This window comes from Formica exsecta, unplaced genomic scaffold, assembly GCF_003651465.1.
Source record: "Formica exsecta isolate Colony F162 unplaced genomic scaffold, ASM365146v1 scaffold196, whole genome shotgun sequence".
In the NCBI taxonomy this organism is placed as follows: Eukaryota; Metazoa; Arthropoda; class Insecta; order Hymenoptera; family Formicidae; genus Formica; species Formica exsecta.
The window spans coordinates 744,534-767,890 of NW_021849259.1; the positions used below are offsets into that span (position 1 = coordinate 744,534).

The 23,357-nt window shown below is 31.2% G+C and overlaps 1 protein-coding gene across 3 annotated transcripts in view; it reads right to left on the reverse strand.

Moving 5' to 3' along the window:
* LOC115234191 (hemicentin-1) overlaps positions 1–23,357 on the reverse strand; it is a 191,105-nt gene that overhangs the window by 44,479 nt on the left and 123,269 nt on the right. For all 3 annotated transcript variants that reach the window (XM_029805012.1, XM_029805011.1, XM_029805010.1), the window contains 3 exons: positions 19,927–20,090; positions 8,217–8,387; positions 7,099–7,260 (listed from right to left, as the gene is read on the reverse strand). In XM_029805012.1, coding sequence (XP_029660872.1) covers positions 7,099–7,260; positions 8,217–8,387; positions 19,927–20,090 — 497 coding nt within the window. The remainder of the gene's footprint in view (positions 1–7,098; positions 7,261–8,216; positions 8,388–19,926; positions 20,091–23,357) is intronic.

Consider the following 23,357-nt stretch of genomic DNA (forward strand, 5'->3'; position numbering starts at 1 on the left):
TATATATATATATATAAACTGACAACGTGTTTTTGCCAAGAGAGAATAATATATTAATAAACATAAAAAAATGTCAATTATATCTATTACTCTATCCTACTACTTTTTATTTATGTTTTTCATTTCGCCTAGTATTGCAACTGACGTATTACAAACGCTTCTTTGCGGCTTAAACGCTCGTGATTTTTGAACACTGCAGGTTGTATCGCGGAACGTTTGGCATTTAACAGGCTTTTGTTTATGATAAAATTTCGCCAGGTTCGTGTTCGGCGATTTCCATAGCTGACTGTTCAATATTAAACGCACTGCCATCTCTATATACCATATACTGGCTACCGGATATATACATAGAATACAGCCACTGGCAATCGGTCATAGATGTCATGTAATGATGATCGTGCGATATCTGACCTCCGCGTGGCACTATAGCGACATTAGGGTTGGTATGTATAATCGGGTGTAGAGCGAGGTATGATTGGACGTATGTGCGAGATGTCAATTTCGACAGTTTCCTTCTTGATGTCTTCTGAGCAATAAAGTTATCTCCGTTTAATTGATTTAGAAATACGAGAATGATACATATGGGAAGAATTTTTGAATGCATAAATCTTCAAAAATTATATAGTAAAATAATTGTTAGTGCTTTTAAGTAGTGAAAAAATAATGAACAATAAAACGTAATTCAAATTTTTGAAAGTTTACAAATTGTTGTTGAAAATTGGAAATCTCGAGATAAATATCTCGTGACGAGAATATATAAATATCTGTGACAAGAATGATAATGATGTAGTACATACTAGATATACGAATTGTTTATCTAGTGGTTGACATATCTGTATATCAATGCAGCAACAGGCATATTGACAAGCGCGACGAGATGGATGATTTTTCAATGCTTATAGCGTCACGTTTGCTTTGAAAATTCACGGTTAATGGAATATTTGAAAACTGTCATTTCGGTATCGTTAAATCGATCCGGAAGTTCCTCTACGGGAATACACATTCTATGATAAAAATGGCTTGTAGAAGCGCGTTAATCGGTGACGGTGCGTGTGTATCCATCGTTGCATATGTAGATATATGTATATCCATTAGCAGCAATGGATTTTCTAACGGATCGTCCCATACATCACAGCATGAGACTCACGAATTTCCCTCGGGTTATTATCTCTACATATATCTATATTTTTTTACTAGCGTTATCATAAATTTATCGGAGCTTTTACACACAAAACACCTTGCAACAATTTATATATTATTTAAAATTGGTTTATTATCAAATTAGTCATGCATCGATTTAGATTGTCGAATATATCGTTGTTTTTTAATGAATTATTCATGAATATTCATGAACGTTCTTAAGAATATTTGATAAAATTTCTATCGAAAAAGAGTTGAACTTTTTTACTACTTTTAATAATGTTTTTAAATATTATATATTTTTTTAAAGATGATATCGATATTTTCCTCAGAAAAAGATCAAATTTTTTGAAATAAATTTTGTTTAAAATTATATTTAGATTAGGCGTTAGATTATCGATGGTTTTCGTAAAATCATGCAGGAAGCATTGACCGATAATTCACCGGCAAAACTCGATGAACGGTATTCAATACAAGAAGAATACGAAAAGAAAAGTTGCAGGAACCGAACCGAGAGCGAATGGCGAGAATCTAATATCGGGAATTGCATTTGACTTCAATTGCACTTCCCCTACCTAATGGCACGGTGACAGAGACGGGGGAAAAAGGTAAAAGTTACTTCTTCTTTGCGCAAATACTTTTTTCCCGTTGGAAAATGCGCTGACGCGCTTTTGATCCTGGAACAAATCTGCCCGCTGACGTTTACTATGAATCCATACGGATGGTACTGGATCGCATTATCGAATGTGCTTTATCGTACGAGAGGATGACGTGAATGCATTTGGCATAAAGATATAGCTCGACATTTTGGCGAAAATTTACAAGAGAATCGGGCTTTCATTTATCCTCTTATCGAAATATAATTATCTCATTGAATAGAAAAGTTGTTATAATATCCAGAATTAATTTAAACTGTTGAAGCAATTCGAGTTGAGTATCTGAATGTACTTATGCAAATATTATATATTTATACAGTGATAGATGGTAAGCAATAAACGAGAAAATTAGCTCCGTGGCATATGAATGTTATGAGTTTCTGAGAGCTACAACAGTCTTTAAAAGCTAATTTCTGTTTGAATAAAACTTGTATCTTAGGGCACACGTATATAGTAATAAAACTCTTTTAATTTAAATATCGATTTTTTACAAAAGTAATAATAATACAAAGAGAAATAAGTATGTTCTCGCAAGAAGTAATTTTTTACGAGAAACACAGATTGTTCTTCTGCAAAATAACTTAAAAATTTATATGATATTCTTTAATCGCGCAGCTGTTTTGAAAATACTGCGTCTAAGACGTGAGAGGATAAGATTATCTTCCCTTGTTCCTGAAGACTCACCATTAAACTAATTTCTTCTTCGAGTCCGAAAATTTCTAAGAGTTCGCAATTTGGTAAGCCGACCGCGAGACTTTTTAAGTCTGTTGCCGATGGCAATGCGATTTCCTGGTTTTGTTTTCCTATAAGAAGCACGCTTGCTTGAATGCTCCGCCAGGTGCCCTTTCGCGAGTTCTCGTCACTCTCGGAAGCTTGCTTCCGCGACTTTCAACGAGCAGCTGCGGAGTCGTGAGATTTTCGCAGATATCCTGCGGGCATTCGCGACATTTCCACTTTAAATTCACCGCAGGTTGTTAGGAACGGCTCAGTGGGAGTTTATATTTATATTTTCTCTATATAAAAATATATTTTGAACTGGTACCCGCTCCGAAGAATTCTAAATTGTGCTTCGCGTTGAATTTTGAAGGTATCGCTGTTATCTTTTTAGTATTTTCGACGTTGTTCTATTTATACCTGTCTAGATTCTTATCGTGCTGGCAGGCAATTTTTCACGATATGAGATCGAAACGAACCATGTCGACATGATAGCAAAAACGTTGGATGGTGTGTTCTATGATCCTGTGTATTAATTACATTCTTATGGTATAAAAGTATATCAGTGATAGCGATAAGATGGGACTTTCAAGCAAAAGCATCACAAATTGCGGCGATACGCAAACGGAAAGATATCAGGAATATACTATTAGAAACTATCTATCTTCTGAAGCTTTGAAATTTAATGGAATAAAGTGATTAGTACAGAAAAGTCCGTTACTAAATATTGCATGCGGCATACGATTACAGATGACCCACAATTCATGGTTTTATCTCAACAAAAAAGCAAAGCCTTTTATAACAAAAATTTTTTTATATATTAATTGCATTTTTATATTTAAATAATATATTATTATAATCTCTTTAACTTTTTGTTTTTATCTCTCTTTAATTATGTTTTTATTAGAAGAGACCGCTCTCGGTTTTTTTGCCGTTTATTTAAATATATAATAATTTCATATGCTCTTTCTATTAAGTAAAGAATTTTTTATATATACATTTTATTCGATTATTGAGAATTAAAATTATTATTGCTTTCCAACATATTAACGTCAATTGTAGCATAATTAATTTTTTTAAATTGATTTATCTTTATTGTAATAATTATATTGCATAAATCTAATTATAGTCTCTTTCTTTGACAATATTAATTAATCATTAATATTGTTGAAGTCTATGATTAAATTTATGCCATTATTAATTATTATGGGAGATTGCTTTATGTATAGTTGTTGATAGTTATAACATGTATAATACAAATATTAAAAGCTCGTTTTGCAAGATATTGATTTCTTCTCCGATAATATCTCATAATGTCATTTCAATTAAATATGATAACTGCGCTAGTTGCAATATATGATACCATAATAGGAGATTAACGCGGTAATTTAGCAATTTTATTAACCAACGCGTTTCCATACAATAGCAAGAAAATAAATCCCGACTTCAAAGTTAATAACGCATTTATTGATATGTCGACAATTATGCGGATTCGCGTGTTTGTATAATATTATTACGACGTGATAATATGCGATAATATTACACGTGTGAAATTCGATTATTGTTAATAAATTTCTAATCGCGACAGGACCGCAGTCTGTACAAATATAAGGTATTATATAATTAACAATTTAATAAATTTATCTCGTGTGCAAATACGTAGAAGTCTCGTCTCGCGTGAAAATGATAAATGTTTAATTACAATATGCAAAATTTATACACATGAGCGAAATCGTATATTAAAATAACAGATACTTCTTGACAGCCCTCTCGGAGAATCATAATCGCAAGTATTGCCGCGGTAATGTGTATACTTTGAATCAGTGGATTCGCGATACATCTGTTAAAAAAATATGTATTAAAAAGACGATTAAATTTTTAAATCTCTTAACCGCATTTTTACCATAGTGGCGTTACAAAAATAAAGAAAAAATTGTGTTTTTCTTGCTTATTATTTGATGTGTTCTTATTACATTGTCAAAATTATAGAAATATTCTGCCATATTGTATGTACATTTATCGAAGACACACATCGTTTAGTAATTTTGAATAATTTATGACTCGCCTTAATTGTAACTGTGCAATGAATCATTAAAAAACTGCTCTAAATTTATGCGAGGACGATATATTTTGATATACGAGGAAACAGAATACTTTTTTCTATTTATATTATATACCGAAATGTACAGATAAAATGAGAAGATTCTATTAAGGTCGTATTCTGATTTTGATCTCGAAATACACGCAATAATGTATTACAATTTATACAATTAAATTAGATGTATTTTCTCGTTGAGTAGTTAATAATGCATCACAAGCAATGCATCACACATAAAGTAATTAAAGTAATTTGACTCAATGACTTTTTCTTGTATTTTTGTATACTTTGATATAAATTGTTTTTTTAATACACGAAAGTTTGAGAAATCTACTAAAATATACTGAATGATCGATTCTTCCTCATTTCTGCATTATTTTAGATTAATCATGTCTAAAAAAAAAACATTACAAAAAAAACTTTCTCCTCGCGATAGTAAACATGAAACAAGATTACATGACCTACATTACGTGAAATTAGCTTTTTATCTGATATATAAAAGATACACTCTGAAATATAAAATTTCGTGGAAAAACACATTAATTACTATCAATAAAAATTTAGCTAATGACTGATAATACGCACAGTGTTTTGATTGCGTAGAAATTCAAATTCGAGATGCAAAAATCACTTTTCTGTGCATGAAATTGAATTTCATGGACTCTCTCGCTTTACACGAGACTTTTTAAAGTACGAAGCATTGGCACTCGCATATCTCTTTACGTAGATTTCAAAGATTTAAGCGCGAAGCCATCCCTCTCAAAGTGTCTAATAGATCGTCTGAATTGCGTTATTCAATGATATAAAATATGAGAGGCATGTGACACACGATCGTTTTTTTCTCATCGATCTGCTTCTTATACGGTTAATTCAGGTGACGAGGTACCGGTCAGCGAGTGCTTGGGAAATTCTTTAATAACTCTAACTCGGACGATATATTGTGCTGAATTTATGTATGAATAACATCGAAACACGCGAAATCTTCTCTTTAATTATGCTATTACATTGTGCGGGAAATTAAACAGATGGAATATTTGACATGACTGAATCCCATGTTCCCATTTCATAGCACATGTTTACGATAAAGAGAAAGAGAAAGAATAATATATCCTACTCTATCTTATAGTATATAATATGTATTAACTTGTTAAAATTGTATTATTACCACATATACAATATTTTGGATCAGATTATTGTAAATATTTCATTGCATTTTTTGAATAAAATAAAAATGTATGCACGTGCAATACTATTGAATATGTAAGATTTAAAGTATTGTTAAATACGTAAATTTTATGTAAATATAATAAATGGTTTAGCGGTTGTAATTTTTATCACATAACGGATTTAAATTGTTTATTACTCTCATTATTATTATCGTGTTTCTAGACTGTCAAAACTTAAAATTGTATTATCATCACATATTGTAACGTGCCGTCTAGACATTTATAGAATTAACGCCGATTTCGATTTATAACTAAAATATGATATCCAATATCTGCATGGAAAGGGTTATTCAAAAACATTTGTTTAAAGACGATTATTAATATATTAACTTTCTTTAATTTTTAATTAAAAATATCCTTATGAATATCTTAAATTACTATTGATTAAAATACAAAATACAATTAAAAAATCTTGAAACAAGATTTTGTTCTCCATCAACGACCTTGAGAAGCATGATCCACCGAAATACTTTTTAATATTACATTATCCGAATTTGCTCGAGACTTTATTAGAAAATGTTAATTGACTTTGAAACTTAAGCCAGTTTATATTCTGCAACGAATACATTTGGCGTAAAAATTTTCCCTTGCTCGACCACATTGATATAATGCTCTTTGGTCCTAGCACTATTCATATTCATACCTCGCGCATGCGAGTTTACCCGACGTATCCGTGTTTTTGATTTAATGAATAAACGATACCTGGCGGAATTGTTGCGAATTTAGGTCGAAGTACCCACCATTCATTTATTCTATTATTATGTTCATATCGAGTTTGTATCGACGATTATCAAATTATATACATACATTGCGTGCAAATTACGTCACGCGATCGAAATTGTATATTATTCTGGTCTATCCCCTCTTCTCCCTCTCTTTCCTCTCCCCATCGACAGTATAATCGATGCGAACGATGTTAAAATACGATAATTATATGTATAGCCGGTACTTTAAACGGAAGTGATAATTAAAGAACGTTTTTTTATTGACATATAGATTGAAAGCTTTCATTACTGATGTTATCTAGAGCTTTATTATTAAAGTATATTAACATTAGCTGAGAAAAATTGTCAGATTAAACTCAAAATATAATACAGAGAGGAAAGTTCTTTCGCGCTTGCGTGTATAAGTTAAAAAGTAGAAATAAATATATACATGAATAAGGATTTTTCAACTATATCGCGCAGTTTATAGAGGCATTTTTTTCCCAGCGTGCAGAAAGATTCTGCTATGTTAATTTTGAGTAAGGTATATGCGTACTTACCGTGCACATCTGGTTTAATATCAACTGCGAGAGGCTCCACAAGGGCAATATTGTTGACTTTACACGTGAATGTTACGCCCAACTCTTCCCGTGTAATTTGCATCTCTAGCAAACTACTGCCAGTGCCTGACCCGGTATCAGTGATGGTCGACGAGCTCGTCGCTGAAATAGAACAGTTTATATTTCTTGACAAGCACGTCTCAAGAGAGAGAATGGATACCAGTTATATATTTTAAAAGGTCGCGTTAATTTAGAATGAAGCATATTTCGAAATGCGTGGCAAAAAATTGTGATGAAAGGACTGAACATTTATTTTTACTTAAAAACGCATATAAAATTAATAATTAAATAAAATTAGAGAAGAATGAATCTTTGATAATATTATTGTCATTATCGATAATTGATTAATATAGAATTAATAAATGCTAAAGTTTCTCTTGTCTTCCAATGTCCGCGCTTGAATAATGGTTCAATGATAACGATACATTTTAATTCATATAAAATTTCACTGGAAGTAAAATTATACATTTTAATTTCATTCACACACACACACACACACATATTTTAATTAGAATATTATATTTAGATAAAGTCGCATTCGGTTCAGTTATATCGCATAACTGGAAATATTAAGATATCAAACCGGTATCATAAGTCTATAAATACACGGGTGAATTTGTTATAATCAATTTCTGATACAAGTAGAATTAAAAAATTGCCAATTATATGACTGTAATTATATACTATAATTTCTCGACCAAACTCCGATTAATTTAGTCGATTAATTTGATAATGCCTATTTTGTTAATGTAAATAAAATTATAAATTTTTCATTGTTTCATACATGAAAAAAAATTAAATTAGGAACAACACGAATTATATAATTAGAAATTTTGCTGTAATTTCGTCAATTGAATTAATCGCTGATTAAATTAATCAGAGTTTAATCGGAATAGTCTTAAATAAGAGTTTATATCTTTCTCATTAATTGAAAAAAATAAACTATATGTGTTCTGTTTAATTATGTTTTCTTAGTTTGAATTTCTTCAAAAATGCGCATGAATTTAACAGATTTATCCATTCTAGAGAGAAGATATAAGATACATTATAAATCTTACCTTCAAGTAGTTGGTCATCTTTAAACCACTCCACTGTAGGTACAGGTTTGCCTTTGCCGCTCTCGCAATATAGAGCTATTGTCGATCCCTCGTTTATAGGTCCTAAAGTGGCACCGGTACTCAAAGTATTCTTCGTATTTTCATCGATGACACGTACAAACTTCGGTTGCACTAGAACATACATAAACACATTCATATCAAAAACTGTTTTATTCTATGAATTTTCACTGCTCATTTTTACCGCGTAAGTTTAAGAATTTTATTATAGTAATTTTTTTTTTCTCTCTTCATATATATTGCGATGGATCAATGCATTCATAATTATAACACTTTTTCTTCCTTGACATTAAAAATATGTCTACACGATAAAAAACAGTACATTGGTTTTCTACTTTTCATCCGAATAAATGCATTCTTCAAATAAGAGCCCTTTGATAAAATAAAAGTTATATTACATTACAAAATTTCTTGACAACAAGAATGTTTATTATTACTATGCTTAGAATAACTACTCCGCGGAAAACTATCCGTTTTGATATTGAGGAAAATAACACGAACGCTCGAAAAAAATACTATATTTTGATATAAGTAAAATATTTATGGATATCAAACTTTTGCTCTTTTTTCTTCTGTTCTTTTTTCTTCTGCCTAAAGTTATATGCGAATTGATTGTTTCAAAAAATATCAACGTCAACACAAAAATTTAATCTATTGTTTTGCGTCTGTATCCTATAAATAACGATATCCCGAGTGCAGTGTGGAAATTAATAAATGTGAATCGGCATTTTTGAACGTTTCGTCTCATGTAAATCGATACGATTTATATATATTTGCTACATATATCCTCCGGCTTAGGAAATAGATACAAATCCCATCATATCTTACACCTGTCGCGCAAATGCCATTCCCTCTGACGTTACTATATCCGGCAATTCCCAAAATTCGCTATTTTTTTATAGAATATCAATTTATATTTATACAACGTTGCAATTCATTTATATTAATTAGGATTTGATTATTATATAGTATACTGGGTTACTGTAAAATGATAATTTTATCGATTCGAGAAGTTTCTTCTCTTACGATATATACTTTTTTACAATAAGCGATTTAATTACGATATTTAGAAAAATGTTACCGCAATCCAATTCATCCCGTCCAATTCAACACGTTCGATCTGATAGAGCCTTGCCTTTTCGCGCGACGGAAGTAAAGTGACGAGTATTGCATGCGGTGAAATTTTAAACCACTTATATCGATTTTCTGGCGCTCGAAGAGTGCCCTAACTTTCTACAATTCCTACGGGAATAAAGTGACTGCCACTTATCGAACAGGTGCCATGTTCTTAGGACATTATAAATCAAATCCCTGGGAACACCGACTGAAAATGCACTCAGACCACAGTGTTCTAGTACCCTGGTTGTCGATGTTACATTTACGAATGTCTATACAAATACGCACACACGCGAGACGTTTGCATGCTGCGTGCAAATGTATCCGGAGTAGCACCACAGGTGCTTATACGCGCAAATACTATTTTTAAGGATAATCATATGGCAAAAGTGAATTATGATGAGTCATTATTAGTGAATAATGGAAAGTACAATACATCTATTGATATAATACCGCCACGTGCATATGCATATAAATAGTTTATAGAACAAGCTTTTGTTATATTTGCCATATTGATGCGAGAAATTATTCATCTGCTAAAATTATATGAAGAGGTCAGAAAATTTATATAGACATGACATATAATGCCATTTATGTATTTTTTGAATTCTCAGATGAGTTATATTATCGTTATATGACATGTGTGTGACATGCACGTTTTACAGAAAGACTAAAATTTATTTGGTAGTGTGACTTTATTTTCTATTAAAACATCGTGATGTTTTAATAATTTATTATTTTAATTTGACAAATTATTTTTGCTTTTCCACCAGCGAATTTACATATAAATATAAAATTACTACACTGATACAGTAACTCGATATACATGTATATAGACAAATAAAATCTAAAAGTAGAATCTAGAAATACACGATAAAAAAAACTCTGTTGTCTCGTGTTGTCTTCTTTCTAAATCATCGTGTTATAGAGATTTCAATTTAGCGTTATAGTAAACTGTAAATGAAATTTTGAAAAAGTGGTTGAAAGAACGATACAAGATGTAAACAGCAGAAGGTGAATATCTTTAAATCCTGAAAGATATTAGACTCAATTGTTTGATTTTTAAAATGTTAACAACACAGACTTCTATATTATATGATACCTAGACTGTTAATCGCGATGTGACAGGCAACCATTTATAATTGGGCAGAATATGACCAATCAATACTTATTTTTGGAGGGAAAGCTGCAATATTTAATATAGCTTTTATATTAAATATATACAAAATTTTTATATTAATATTGCAGTTTTTCCTTCAAAAATAACTTCTGTTTTAACATATATGTTGTAAGCGTTCAAAATTTATATTTGCTATAATTGTTGCAAGAAAAGTTTGCAAATACATATTTTATATTATCATTATGATATAAAATAGAACAAGAAATTTTTAATCATTCAAATTTTATGGCTGCACTTTTTAATTTAAATGTGGCTTCATAAATATTGTCAAAACAAATAAATTTTTCATAATATGCATTTGAGGGATAGAAATAAGGTATCAGTAATATATAAAGAGTAATCTCGCAATCTTTTTAACATATGCACACAGTAATAGTAATTACGCTTTTTTAAGCTTAAATGATTTTTAATAATCTCGTGTTGTATTTGTCGAATTCATCTGGACAACAACTTTATATTAATATATGTATAGATAAATATATAAATAAATATAAAAGTGCACATACAAATTTTTTTCGTTTAGCAAACGGATTTTAAGCGATCTCAGAATTACTGAAGGATCTAATGTATAAAATACCAAGATATACTTTATTTCGCAAAAGGGTGAATTTTGCATATTCTAATACATATTTTAATATATCGCCATCGTTGAGATACATTCGATAATATAAAATAAGGTCGTCATCCTTAAGCTTAAGAGAGCATAAATATATTATCAATTGTTCAAATTTTAAAATCAAGTTTCTCGAAAACGAAGCTTGATACAAAAAGATTTTATTCAACATTTTCGATTTATTTTTTACACGAGAAAAATCTTCCTTCTTGGTTATATTATGTTTTCTAGCTGCATATATGTGTGTTGCATTTTGTAATATCAAAATAACTCTTTTCAGCGAAACTCATCTCGCGAATTCGCGGGCGATTACATTCGCATACGTCATCGCGTGTAATTTTAATTTGCCTTGGTGAATCGAGGAAATTACGTCAATGCTCCGTTGATACAAGGCAGAAAACAAACATTTACTTCTCTTTGCTTTTTTTCTGCAATATCGGAAAAATTTGCGTTCCTTTTTGCGAAATATGATATCAATAAGTTGATACGGTTTAACGGGGTATAATGATAAGCTGTGAAGATGACTTTTTGTAGAGATATCATATTTTGCAAAGCAAAAGAGAGATTTGTTATAAAGTCAACTAACGAGTTTTAAATTGTCAATGGATATATGATGAAACGCGACGCGCGCGGTTCGTTAAGCAATTCGTTAACGAATTGCTATATAAATCTTTTATTTTCGCAGAATAATATTTTTTCGTTGTGTTCGAATTTAGATTACGACAAATTAGATTGAATGATCTCCATACGTACTCTTTATCGTTAGAAGTTAATGCCTTGACGTTAAACATTTTAATTTATTCCAGTAGATTAGAAGTCTTCTTAATTTCGCGTTAATTATACAACGCGCTATTCGAAATAACTCTTGACGCATGCTTTAATAAGATGCAAATCACGTTAAATCAGAATGAGTTGAAGTTAATAGGCTATAACGAGCGCTCATCCAATCAGAAGCGCGCTGGCTAACTTTATGCTCCATATTCTCGAAGGCTACAATTTGCAGTCGTGGAGAAGGTTTAATTGGGTCGGTTGCGAGACAAGTGGTACTTCATAAGATTCGAATGAACCGAGTGGTTCTCCAAACCGATCGCAACTATTCGTATCCACTTTTACTTAATAAATGATTCAACTAAACTGTGAACTAAATCATTGCACGTATATATATTGAAAATACATTAGACATGTCATTGTAATAATTGATGATATCTTGCCGAATTTTTGTCATATTTTATATCCAATATTCAAGGCCTTAAATTTTGAAATAATCTTTGCCTTTAATCTTTTAAATATCCTATAATTCCAGTTGCAACCTATTACGGAAAATTAATCCATTAGTTGACAATTAAATGATATAATAATTATTATTAAATGATATAATAATATATATTTTTGTAAGTAATTTTACAATAATGATATATATATGTAGTATGCTGTTTTTTTTAATAATAGCTTTTAATCACAATATTTTTTTTTTTGCTATAAGCGTAAAAATTCAGAGAGTGAAGTTGTTATTTAAATAAGAAATTAATATTTTATTTTAATTTTTAATGATATTTTCATCTTTTGCTGCTTTTAATTATACCAGATTATTACATGGTGTAATTTTGTGTCATACATTATACGAAAACATTGAAAAATATGTTTATTTCTTCGTGATAAAAATAAAAGCTTTTGCGGTTACAGTATTTTAAATTTATATATTTTAGCTGCATTAAAATATTAATATCTGACATTTTGAATTTACTTTATATATAATTTTCTATACATTATTTTATTTATAATATATAACATATTTTTTATTTTTAAATGGATAATATTCTTAAATAAAAGAGCCGAAGACTACAATAACTTTCTTTATATAATGAGACAAATCTTCTTTTTACAATTTTAATTAAAATTATTCAACTAAATTGAAAGAGCTGAAAAAATTCTTTATTTCTCTCTTCTTTTTATTAATATTTCATTTGTTTCTCTCTTCTTTTTATTAATATTTTAAAAAATGCGCTAAGTGAGTTTGAGAAAATTAGGAAAAACAGGTAATTTCTGTAACAGCTCTTTCTTCTGGACATAATAGAGATACGTACGAATCTCCACACTCATGCACAAAGGTTAAAACGTAAAAAATTTATTACCTTTGTTAAATTAAATGGAAAAAAGTTCCTCTGGCAAATGTCAAATAATGTAAATCTACCTGCAACCGTGAGAATTGTTAATTCGTCAACCAGGTTGTTCCCTCTCGGTGTGTAATTCCGTAATACCAGAAAAAAGCGCGACTCTGCTATTGTAGATTAAAAATCTATTATCATCTTGGTCAATGCGAGAAACACAGTCGCAAAAACGAAGAAAGCTTTGCATCTTACATATACACAAGATCACCAAAAATGGAAGCGCGAAATTTTCCTCTAGCAAAATGACTTTATATTCTCGATATTAGAAAATTTGCAAAAATATTTTTTTATTTCGTAAAATCGATCATTCGCAAAAAAATTGTTGCGCTATTGTTACAAGTCGAGAAAAGAGAAGTCGCTTTCTCGACGGTATTAATTCTTGACCAGTAATTCGAATGGTCATTTGGTCGATTGTTTTCGCGCGATTGCGAATAGTTCGAAGCGGCGGTCACCGCGGTAGCCTGCTATAATGGATATTGGAAAACGCGCTCGCGTTTCCCGATTGTTTCTTGCGTTACGGAAAATGAATGCGAATCGTCGCGAATTAAGTAAATTCACTGCGCCATTGTGGACAATTATTATTTCGTTGTGGGCGACAAATCTCGGATGCGAAATATCGACAACTTCCGTTGACGTAGAGAAGCGCGTTCGATTGGCAGCTGCAACGAAATCCCTGGTTCTTTTTAATTGAAAAAAAAAAAAAATGAATTTCGAGATTTAAGTCGAAAATCCCTCTTTTCACGCATCGCTGGATCCATAGCAGATTTGTCATTGCCACATTCTACCATTCTCAGAAAATTACGATAAAAGATGATTCGGTTCAAGCACTCCGACGGCGATAAAGTTTATGAATAATATACTTGAAAATGGCTTTTAAAGTCGCCTCAACGACCCGCAGCTACAACGGCAACTTTGCACTACTATAGAAAGAGATTACTTTGAGAATGGGGAAAGAGCAGGAGAGACGTCATTAGATCGCAAGTAGCTTCCACGATCTTTTTTATAAGACGGTTTCTGGATTTTTTTCAGCGTATCTCGAGTATTTCTTACTCGGAATTAGCAGAGTGCGAACTTTGCGATCTTTTATGGTATGTCTTCATCCGACAGTTAGCCAGAAAATGATATTTTCTTAGTTAACAATCGCGAAAAAGAGCGCAAAGTTATTCTTTCCTCAACATCTATCGGATTGCACTGGGACTCATTGATATTGTAATTCACGATACCGCTTATATACGTGCGGACTGCACATAGCAATTCTGACAATGGTTTTGCTCAATATTCAGATACATACATTGTCTGATTGCCATGATCTTTCACGAAAAGGAAGAGTATATATAGAGATATATTCTATTGTTCTGCTAATGGTTTATGTGTCTGAATTTCACTTTATCTTGTAGTTCCTTCTATATATATATATATATATGCAATTTATTACTCCTTAATTGTAATTTAAATGAATGGAAAATTGTATTATATAAAAATTTTAATCATAAATTAACACTACAAAAATGTCGATCTTTCTCATTAAGTTCTACAATTGATCAAAAATTTTCTTTGATGTAACTTTTTCTATTCGTAGCGACAGCGCATTGCGTAAAAATACAGAACAATTACAACATTCTTTTCGATTTTACTATAATAGATTCCGATGCAAACGAAAAAGAGAATCAACTAGAAAGGAAATTGTGTAATTTAACGAAACGAGAAACCGGACGTTTTACATCTCATGGAATTTACGAAGGTGACTTTAATATGACTTTCGGAGATACGTTCGTCGACTTTGAATCTGAGTATTCGCAACGCTCGGGTTCGACGATGCTTCAGAGGGAAATATCGCAATCATTCGTATCTTTTCAGACGAAAGAATAAACAGCGAGTTGAAACTTTGAGTTTAGTATATATTGTATAATATTTCTCAGCTCACTGTCTAATCTCGGTGCTATAATTCTCTTTATATGTATATTTGTCGTTTCTCAAAAAGTTATACTAATTTTTATTTTTATTAAGATCGCTTTTATTTTTCTGCGCTTTCCTGCACCAGTTTTTGTAATATAATAATATAATGATTTTTACGCTTATAATATAAAATTTTCCATTTTGCTGAATATAATAAAATAATTTAATTTTTCATAAAATTTGTATTGATGATGTTAAAAAAATGATCGATTCTGAAAATCGTTATTTTTGTGCTAGTCTTGCTAACGTGTGTGTTCCTAACATTATCTATTTAATGATAAATCTGCTGAGTAATGTTTCTAGTTGAAATGAAGTGTTGGGATAATCCCCGGCGTTGCGCATGTGAATACACGTACGGATGTAATTATGCGATATCGTTTCGTACGCGCAGCTTCGTCCTGTGCTCCTCTATGTAGATTAATGTCGACGCCTGTCGCAGGAAAGCTCGCAAGCTACTTTTACATCGTCGCTCTACCTCGCTGCGTTATAATAGCTACGACGTATATCCCGTATTTTATCAAAATTGGCGCTATTTAGTCGCTCGTAAATATCAATTTTCGAGAATTAAGATGGATTGGGACTCCGCCGTGGATCATATTAATTTCTTTTTGTAAACAAACACTTTTATTTTTATCATTGCTTTTATCACTTTCAAATTTGAGAGACATCTTTCACATTGATATATAAATTATATTGATTATATATAATATACAATACATACATAATAATATACATTTACTCAAGCTTCTTATATTTTTCTAATAAAACTATTTTACAACATCTTACATTTATTTCCAACATATTTTACATTCTTTTCTTCATTTCTCTAGCTTCCTTTTAAAAATAACAAAAATGTAGTAACATCCTAGTTTTTACTTATGAAATTTTTACAAAAAATGTATGTCCATTTATTTCACATTTTATTTATCTGTATTTATTTATTTCATAGTTGTATATTTAGAGCCAATAAATTGTGTATTATTACTGTCATTAATTAAAATAGTTCTCTTTCTGTGCAGCTTTATCTCTATTTTGCACAAGATATAGTTATGGTTGTGAGAAATTATGTTTAAAGAAAAATAATGTTACGTATTTTTCTAATTTTAACTTTTTTTTTTATTTTTCTTTCTTCTATTACGTAACTGACAATGAGATCATAAAGTCATAATGCAAAACAATTGCCCTGCGAAAAAAACTAAGAAACGGTTATTAAAATTATTCATCAATTTTAAACTGCTGAATTGACAATCATACCCAATTAAATAAACGAGAATTTATGAGCGGCTTAACCAAATAACTTTTAGATGAATTTACGATTTTTTTCTTTTAACGAGAACTTATTTAGATGCCATCTGTTTTCTGGTCTTATTATTTCATCTTTAAATATTAATCGAGTCTCAAGTGTTTTATTAAAATAAAGTAAGCTTGAAAAAGAGACAAAGAGAGAGAGTAATCAAAACGTAATGTTCTTCAAGACTAGTTTTGTTTGAAAAATATGTACGTTCTTTTTAACTTGCAATGTTTATTGAAAGAGATAATGCATATCTCTTGTGTGTAATATCCGAGATATCAGAGCGCTTTATTTTGTCCTAAAATATCCGAAAACGCAGCGATGTTACATTCCGTGACAGAATTCAACGCACGTCCTTGCAGGAGAGCAGCTCAATATAAGTATAAACTCGCAAGGCAGCGGTTTAAGTTCGACAAATTGAGGTCGCAATCACTTATGCATCAAGAGCAACTTTTCCCAAGTTCTTTCGCGTTTCAATTGGCTATGCAATCAAAACGATAAAAAGTTTGGAGAATCTCCGGACACGATCGTACGAAAGAAACGTTCTTATTTAAAAATTTTCGTGATGAGAATTGACGATGAAGCTCTTTTTGTTCTTTTCTTCGAAGAAATCTACCATCTGTTTCTCTTATTCGAATATTTTTGCAATCGTCGTTATTATGTAAACAATAATGTAACAATGACAACAATAAATAATGAAAAATATAAAATGACAATCGACAAATGGGAGCTGCAATTTTGCTTAATTTCCATTGCGCAAATTGAGAAATTTTAGAAAAAGTGCAGGAATTTATCTTTTTAAGTAGTTCTATATAAGAATTAATGGCACTGCCAAGACACTCTTACGTGTGAAACTTGGAGAAGAATATCATCTTTCATAATGGGGAATGAAAGTTCCCGAATAAAGCTTACGCGCGCGTGTGTATATAAGTACTACGTCGCGATTATACTTGAAAACTTCTCCACCTTACTCGTTTAACTCGCCATGATATCACGAGGCATGGTACACGACAGCGAAGAAGACAGATCAGTAGCCGGAATCTCGGGCATATATTGTACAATAGGTAACGTACACATTCTATTCACGTCGCGATGACGGCTCGCTGAAAATCGCTACATTTACTGAATAAACTGCTCCAGAGGAATTGTCTCATTCTTCATAAACTTGCAAAGAGGGAGGAAGATAACCCGAGATAATATAGAATAACTATATACAAAAACACTTAAACAGAGAATATCTCGGAAAAGCTCGTGGTTGGTAGAAGGAAGATTTTCTCTGATGAATTTGGAAGGGATCTTTCCTTATCGAAAATTTAAATGGAAGTCTTATTAGGGAGTTACTTAATAGCGCAATTAACCCTATAACTCCCGCAGAATAATTAGGAACCACTAATGCTCTTTCCGACGCTAATGTCCTTTCTGGTAATTACGAGAGAGGAATCTTGAAAAATATTCGACAAAAATAATATTTTTTACATTCATATTTTTTTATATCCCTTTTTAATAAGGTGCATTTGTTACAAATTAGAATATTTTTTTTTATCACTGACTCTATTTGTTATTATCTCAGGTAAAAATATGTAAAATGTGCACTTTACTTACCTCTTACTTTCTTTATATTTTCTCTATACTTTACTTGCCTCCAAATTTTTAAATTAATATTTAAATCTTAATAAATTTTCACATGGAAAATTTTCCTCGCGTAAAAGACATACATATTGTATGCATATTAAATATTTGAACATTTCTGTAATTGCACGTTTTCCTTAAATTCCTCCAACACGTTCCTTAATTCCCAAGAATCTCAGTTTCATACAGATTTAATATGAGATAAGCTAGCAGAGAGGTAAACCGCGACCATAGTGATTACGACGCATTAACCTGATTACATAATATTGCGCGTCAATGATGGCTATTTAGCTGTTAAACGGATATGTAAGATAATGCGTTTACAACATTAATATAAACGTTAAATCAAGAATGTTAAACCAAATGAGTCCACTTATCCCGAGTACGTGAGATTATACGCCGACGAGAGGGTCTAACTTTGTTCCCAACTTGTCGATATTAACTCTTCGTCGAGTTAGGAAGTCATCGGGTCTAACTTGAGCTATCGATGTATAATTTTATGTGGCTTTAACCCAGATCGCAAACTGTGGTTACTCAGCTTCCATGGAAGTTAACTACTTGGTGGATACGACGGTGTGTGCTCTTTTATACTTTTCGATCTCGCGTGTTTCAAACTGACTTAATGCGGATAATCGTAGAAAAACATTTGAAACTACGAGAACTCTTTACGAGTCGAAAAAAAATTACACCGTAGATAAGTAGATATTTTGAAGCATAAAGTTGATAAAATATTTCAAGCACCATCTGTGCATTTAATTATTTTTCTTCTAATATTAGAAGCGCATTTTGTTTTACCTCGAATAATCGTTGTTCATACAATGAAAAGAAGAGCTTGAATTGCGAGAGTTATTTGTGTTTGGCCGCAAAGTGACCGCAAAATGTAAATGACACTTCTATCTTCGAAATACGAAAGTATATTGAGACGAAACACATCGTTGCTTGCCAATCCCGTAAAAGGGCCATCTGTAACGAGTTGTCCATCGTTCGAAGGTATCGTGTAAAATTGAAATATTGGCGAGAACGATCACGTATAACCGTCAGTGTGAAATAAACATTGCCTGATTTATTGAACGCGAACTTTGCGCAATGTCCCGATTTGCACATGCTGTTTTCACCCTACTGCAGTGCAGTGTAAATATATTTCCACGTATCATATGATATGCCAGAGGCGTAAATGGATTGTAATCTGTCACACGATGTTATTTTCGAGAAATATCGCGTCAAATTTACCGGATAATAACACGAGGAGAGCAATATGGTGTAATAAAAATAAGGTAAACAGATTTCCAAATGCGCGATATGAAAGGATGATTCCTATTACCTTGTTGACAATGTAAGCTATTTGCAACTACGTTTCTGACAATGTAATTGTCATAATATTTTTAGGGTATTATAAAAATTACATAAACAGATCGTACGGTTAAAAATATCGGATGTGATTTACGACAACGTTGCGCGAAAAGTTTTCTTGAAATAGATTTAATAAATCTTTCGGTATTACTCTCTCTATATGAATTATCCGTAAAATCTTTCTACTCTGTATAAAATGCCGGGAGGATTCATGCTATCACATGCCTCGGTATCTTCTACATATTTGTAGGAGTATAAATTTCAATATTAATCATGTCCAATTTGATAAAAATGTAAATTTACTCCGAAAATGTTAATCTGGTAGCGTTGCATAATGTAATGCAGCTTACCCGTGATGTTAAGGATAATGTGCTGCACGTTGTTGCACTCGCGGTTGACCGCAAGATATGTGGCTTCGCACTTGTAGAGACCCTCGTCTTCTAGCCGAACCTTGGGTATTATCAGATGCGTTTTTGACGAATTCGCCGAATATTCTATGTCGTAATGACTGAACCTGAAACATTCAAAACGGAATTTATAAGAATAATTTGAAAAATTAAAAAGAAAAACGTGTGTAAGTGATTTGAAAATCAAATGAATAATTGCCCAAATTAACTTTTTATCGGTGAAAAATTTTGATAACGTTTAAATATTTGAAAAATTTATACAATGTAACGCAAAAGTTTGAATAATTCTGCGATTACAAAAAAAAAAAAAAAAAAAAAAAAAAAATAATGCAGCTTCCGAGTAGGAGCAAACAGTGAGTTCCCGTGATTTATTTAACAAACTTTTAATTTTAGACAAACATTTTGCAAGTAATAAAAGTGTGAATAAATTTTTCAATAAATCTCGCTCGTTACAGTATATCGATTTAAATTTTTGTATAATTAGTGGTAATATTGCTAATTATAATATACAATTTTCGTTGATCACATGAATAGGTTGAAGGTTTGTGCGGTTTATTAATGACGGATCGCGCAAATATTATGCCGGGATACATGGTTAATACCGACACAAGTATAATAACCTTACATAATGCCAATCTCAAATTGCGATTAACACCGGATAATGAATCGGGTAATCAATGAAATTAATCTGCTTGTTATCCCAACTGAGCAGTGTAATCCATTCAACGATAAGGTGGCGATGTTATCGTCATATAATGCTATTCGGTTCGATTCTATTTACATATTATCTGTACATGTTATATGTCTGTATCTACATATATGCGTGCACATATGTGTATGGGTATTACATTTTGCAAATATTAATGAGATTTAATATGACCATTGAATATGATTGAGTGCATAAATAATTTGCATTTTTAATACAGTGCTGCGGAAATTTTCTGAATGCTCGTAATTAAACGCGATGGCATCTTTGTAAATTATTATATGACGAGAAGTACGTCTCAGCCGAAGGTCTCGTCATTTATATGGAATAAATGGTGGTCAGACGCACAGTCAATGTATATAGGTCATGCTCGATATTCTGTCAATAGACATTGAATGTGCCCCATAGACACACATAAGTACAGCAGTCGATATATTCAGCGTCTCTATTGAACTCGCCGTTGCTTGATACAATTTACATCTCCATCAAGTTGATTGCTCACAACCGCCGTTATGCAAAGACGTAAAATTCATAAGAACGCGTATTTTGCGGAAAAATAGTCGGAGAAATAGTTTATACGAATTTCTTTTTTCCCTTTTTCCGTAAAATCATAAGCATACGGGAACATTTATTCTAAGTAACGATGGACATGGCCATTTACATATATATATTATATATATATATATATACATAAATGATAATATATATAATATATATGATAATATATATATTCTCCTTTTGACCCTTTAAAGTGATTTCCAACTACAATGCAGCCCGTGCTGCTTTCATTTCTCGTTTTCTAGATAAAGCGCATCGCGTGTGACGAATCATTGTTTTTGCAGGCCGCGAATTCGACGTCGGTATGAAATGCAGGCGATCGTAATTAACCGACATTTCGGCATGTGTTGTTTGACCGACGGACCGTTTACGACGTCATTAGCGCATTGTTGGTACGACAATGTGTCGGACCGCTAATCATGCCGCATGAAACTGTATTCCCCTTGCGCTTTCGGGCATAATTCGACTATCGACGTTATTGAAGCACAATAAGTATTTTAGAAATGATATCTCTTAATTATGATTTTTTTAAAAATGTACGTTGCATGTGAATAATTTGGAACAATTTTTTATATATTTGCAATATATCTTTTACACATTGATGGAAATTTCTCTTCGATTAAAATGCACGTAACATCAATAATGATTTCGTATGAATAGGTGTAAATAATCGTGTTTCCCAAGAATATTATGTATTCACATTTGTTTTTAATAACATTGTCAAAAAAAGTACGTAATTACATATTCTTTGTGATATTGTATAATATAATAAAATTGTATACGTACAATGATACGACATACATAATGTCGAAACCAAAATCCTGATTCCAACTAATCTGGATAATAGCGTACCGTATTATAAAGTATCTCACAAAAAAAGAACAAATATTTTACGTTCATATTATAAAAGCATAATATTGCGTATCTTACTAATATGATTTGCGATATTATTGTACTACTGTACTCATATCATATCGATAAAATTTATTTCCTTTTAAACAGGTGCCAAAATTTTTGTGTATTGCGATTTTATCTTAAATTGCAGGCATGTTATATACTCGAATTGATGAAAGACATAAACTTTACTCTTTCACTAAACTGGAATATTCACTAAATTGGAGTATTGCAATTAAACGAAAATTTTTACGCATCATGTCCTCCACATTATAGCGCGTTTCGACGGAACAAATGCAGTGTGAATACATTTAATTCACGAATATAATTACTGGATATAAAGCTTCGCTATAGCCCGCGCGCGAATGACGTGTAGAAATAAATATTGCCTCGAATTGCCTTTAATCCATATGACAGGGAAAATAAATTCACGCGGATAAAAAAGAAAGCAAAAACGTTTTGCTATAATACATACAAAGTTTTAAATAAATTTCAATTTTTAAATATAATGTCTAAATATGCAAAGTTTTAAATAAATTCAATTTTTAAATATAATATCCATTTTTTTAAAGTAATAATTAATTATTAAGCTGCAATTTTAGTTATGATAGTATTTACATTAATAAGAGCTTACAATTAGAGAGAATTTTTATAATAAAAGATTGAGATTATTAAACAGTAAATGCAATTTATAATTAATTAATATTCTCTACCTAATCTAATGAATATATTAATATTTTAAGTAAAATGGAATATGTTAAAATTTAATATTTAGTACATAAAAAATTGAAATTTAACATTAATATTAATTTACAATATTACACAATGAATAGATATAAAGCCTATATTATTATTTATTTATTATTTACGTAGCACGGCAGTTTAATCAAATATCATTGAATTATGCAAAATGCAATACAATTCAAATATCGCGTTTGACAATATCGCCATTATTATAACATTTCATTAAAGGCTTTGAGAGATCTATGGAATATGTTGCAACAGATATTTAGTGTTTGCCACAGAGAACATCGTCTCTATGGAAGCTCTTTGCCGCAAAATGTATCAAAGAGCCAAATACTAGCAAATAGAGAAGCAAGGCTTTTGTGAAATTACTATATTAAACTGTATTGGACCGTAGTTGAAACTAGTTCAAATATAATAACATAAAATGAAATACCATCAACTTATAAAACAATTTATTTTGTAATAAAAA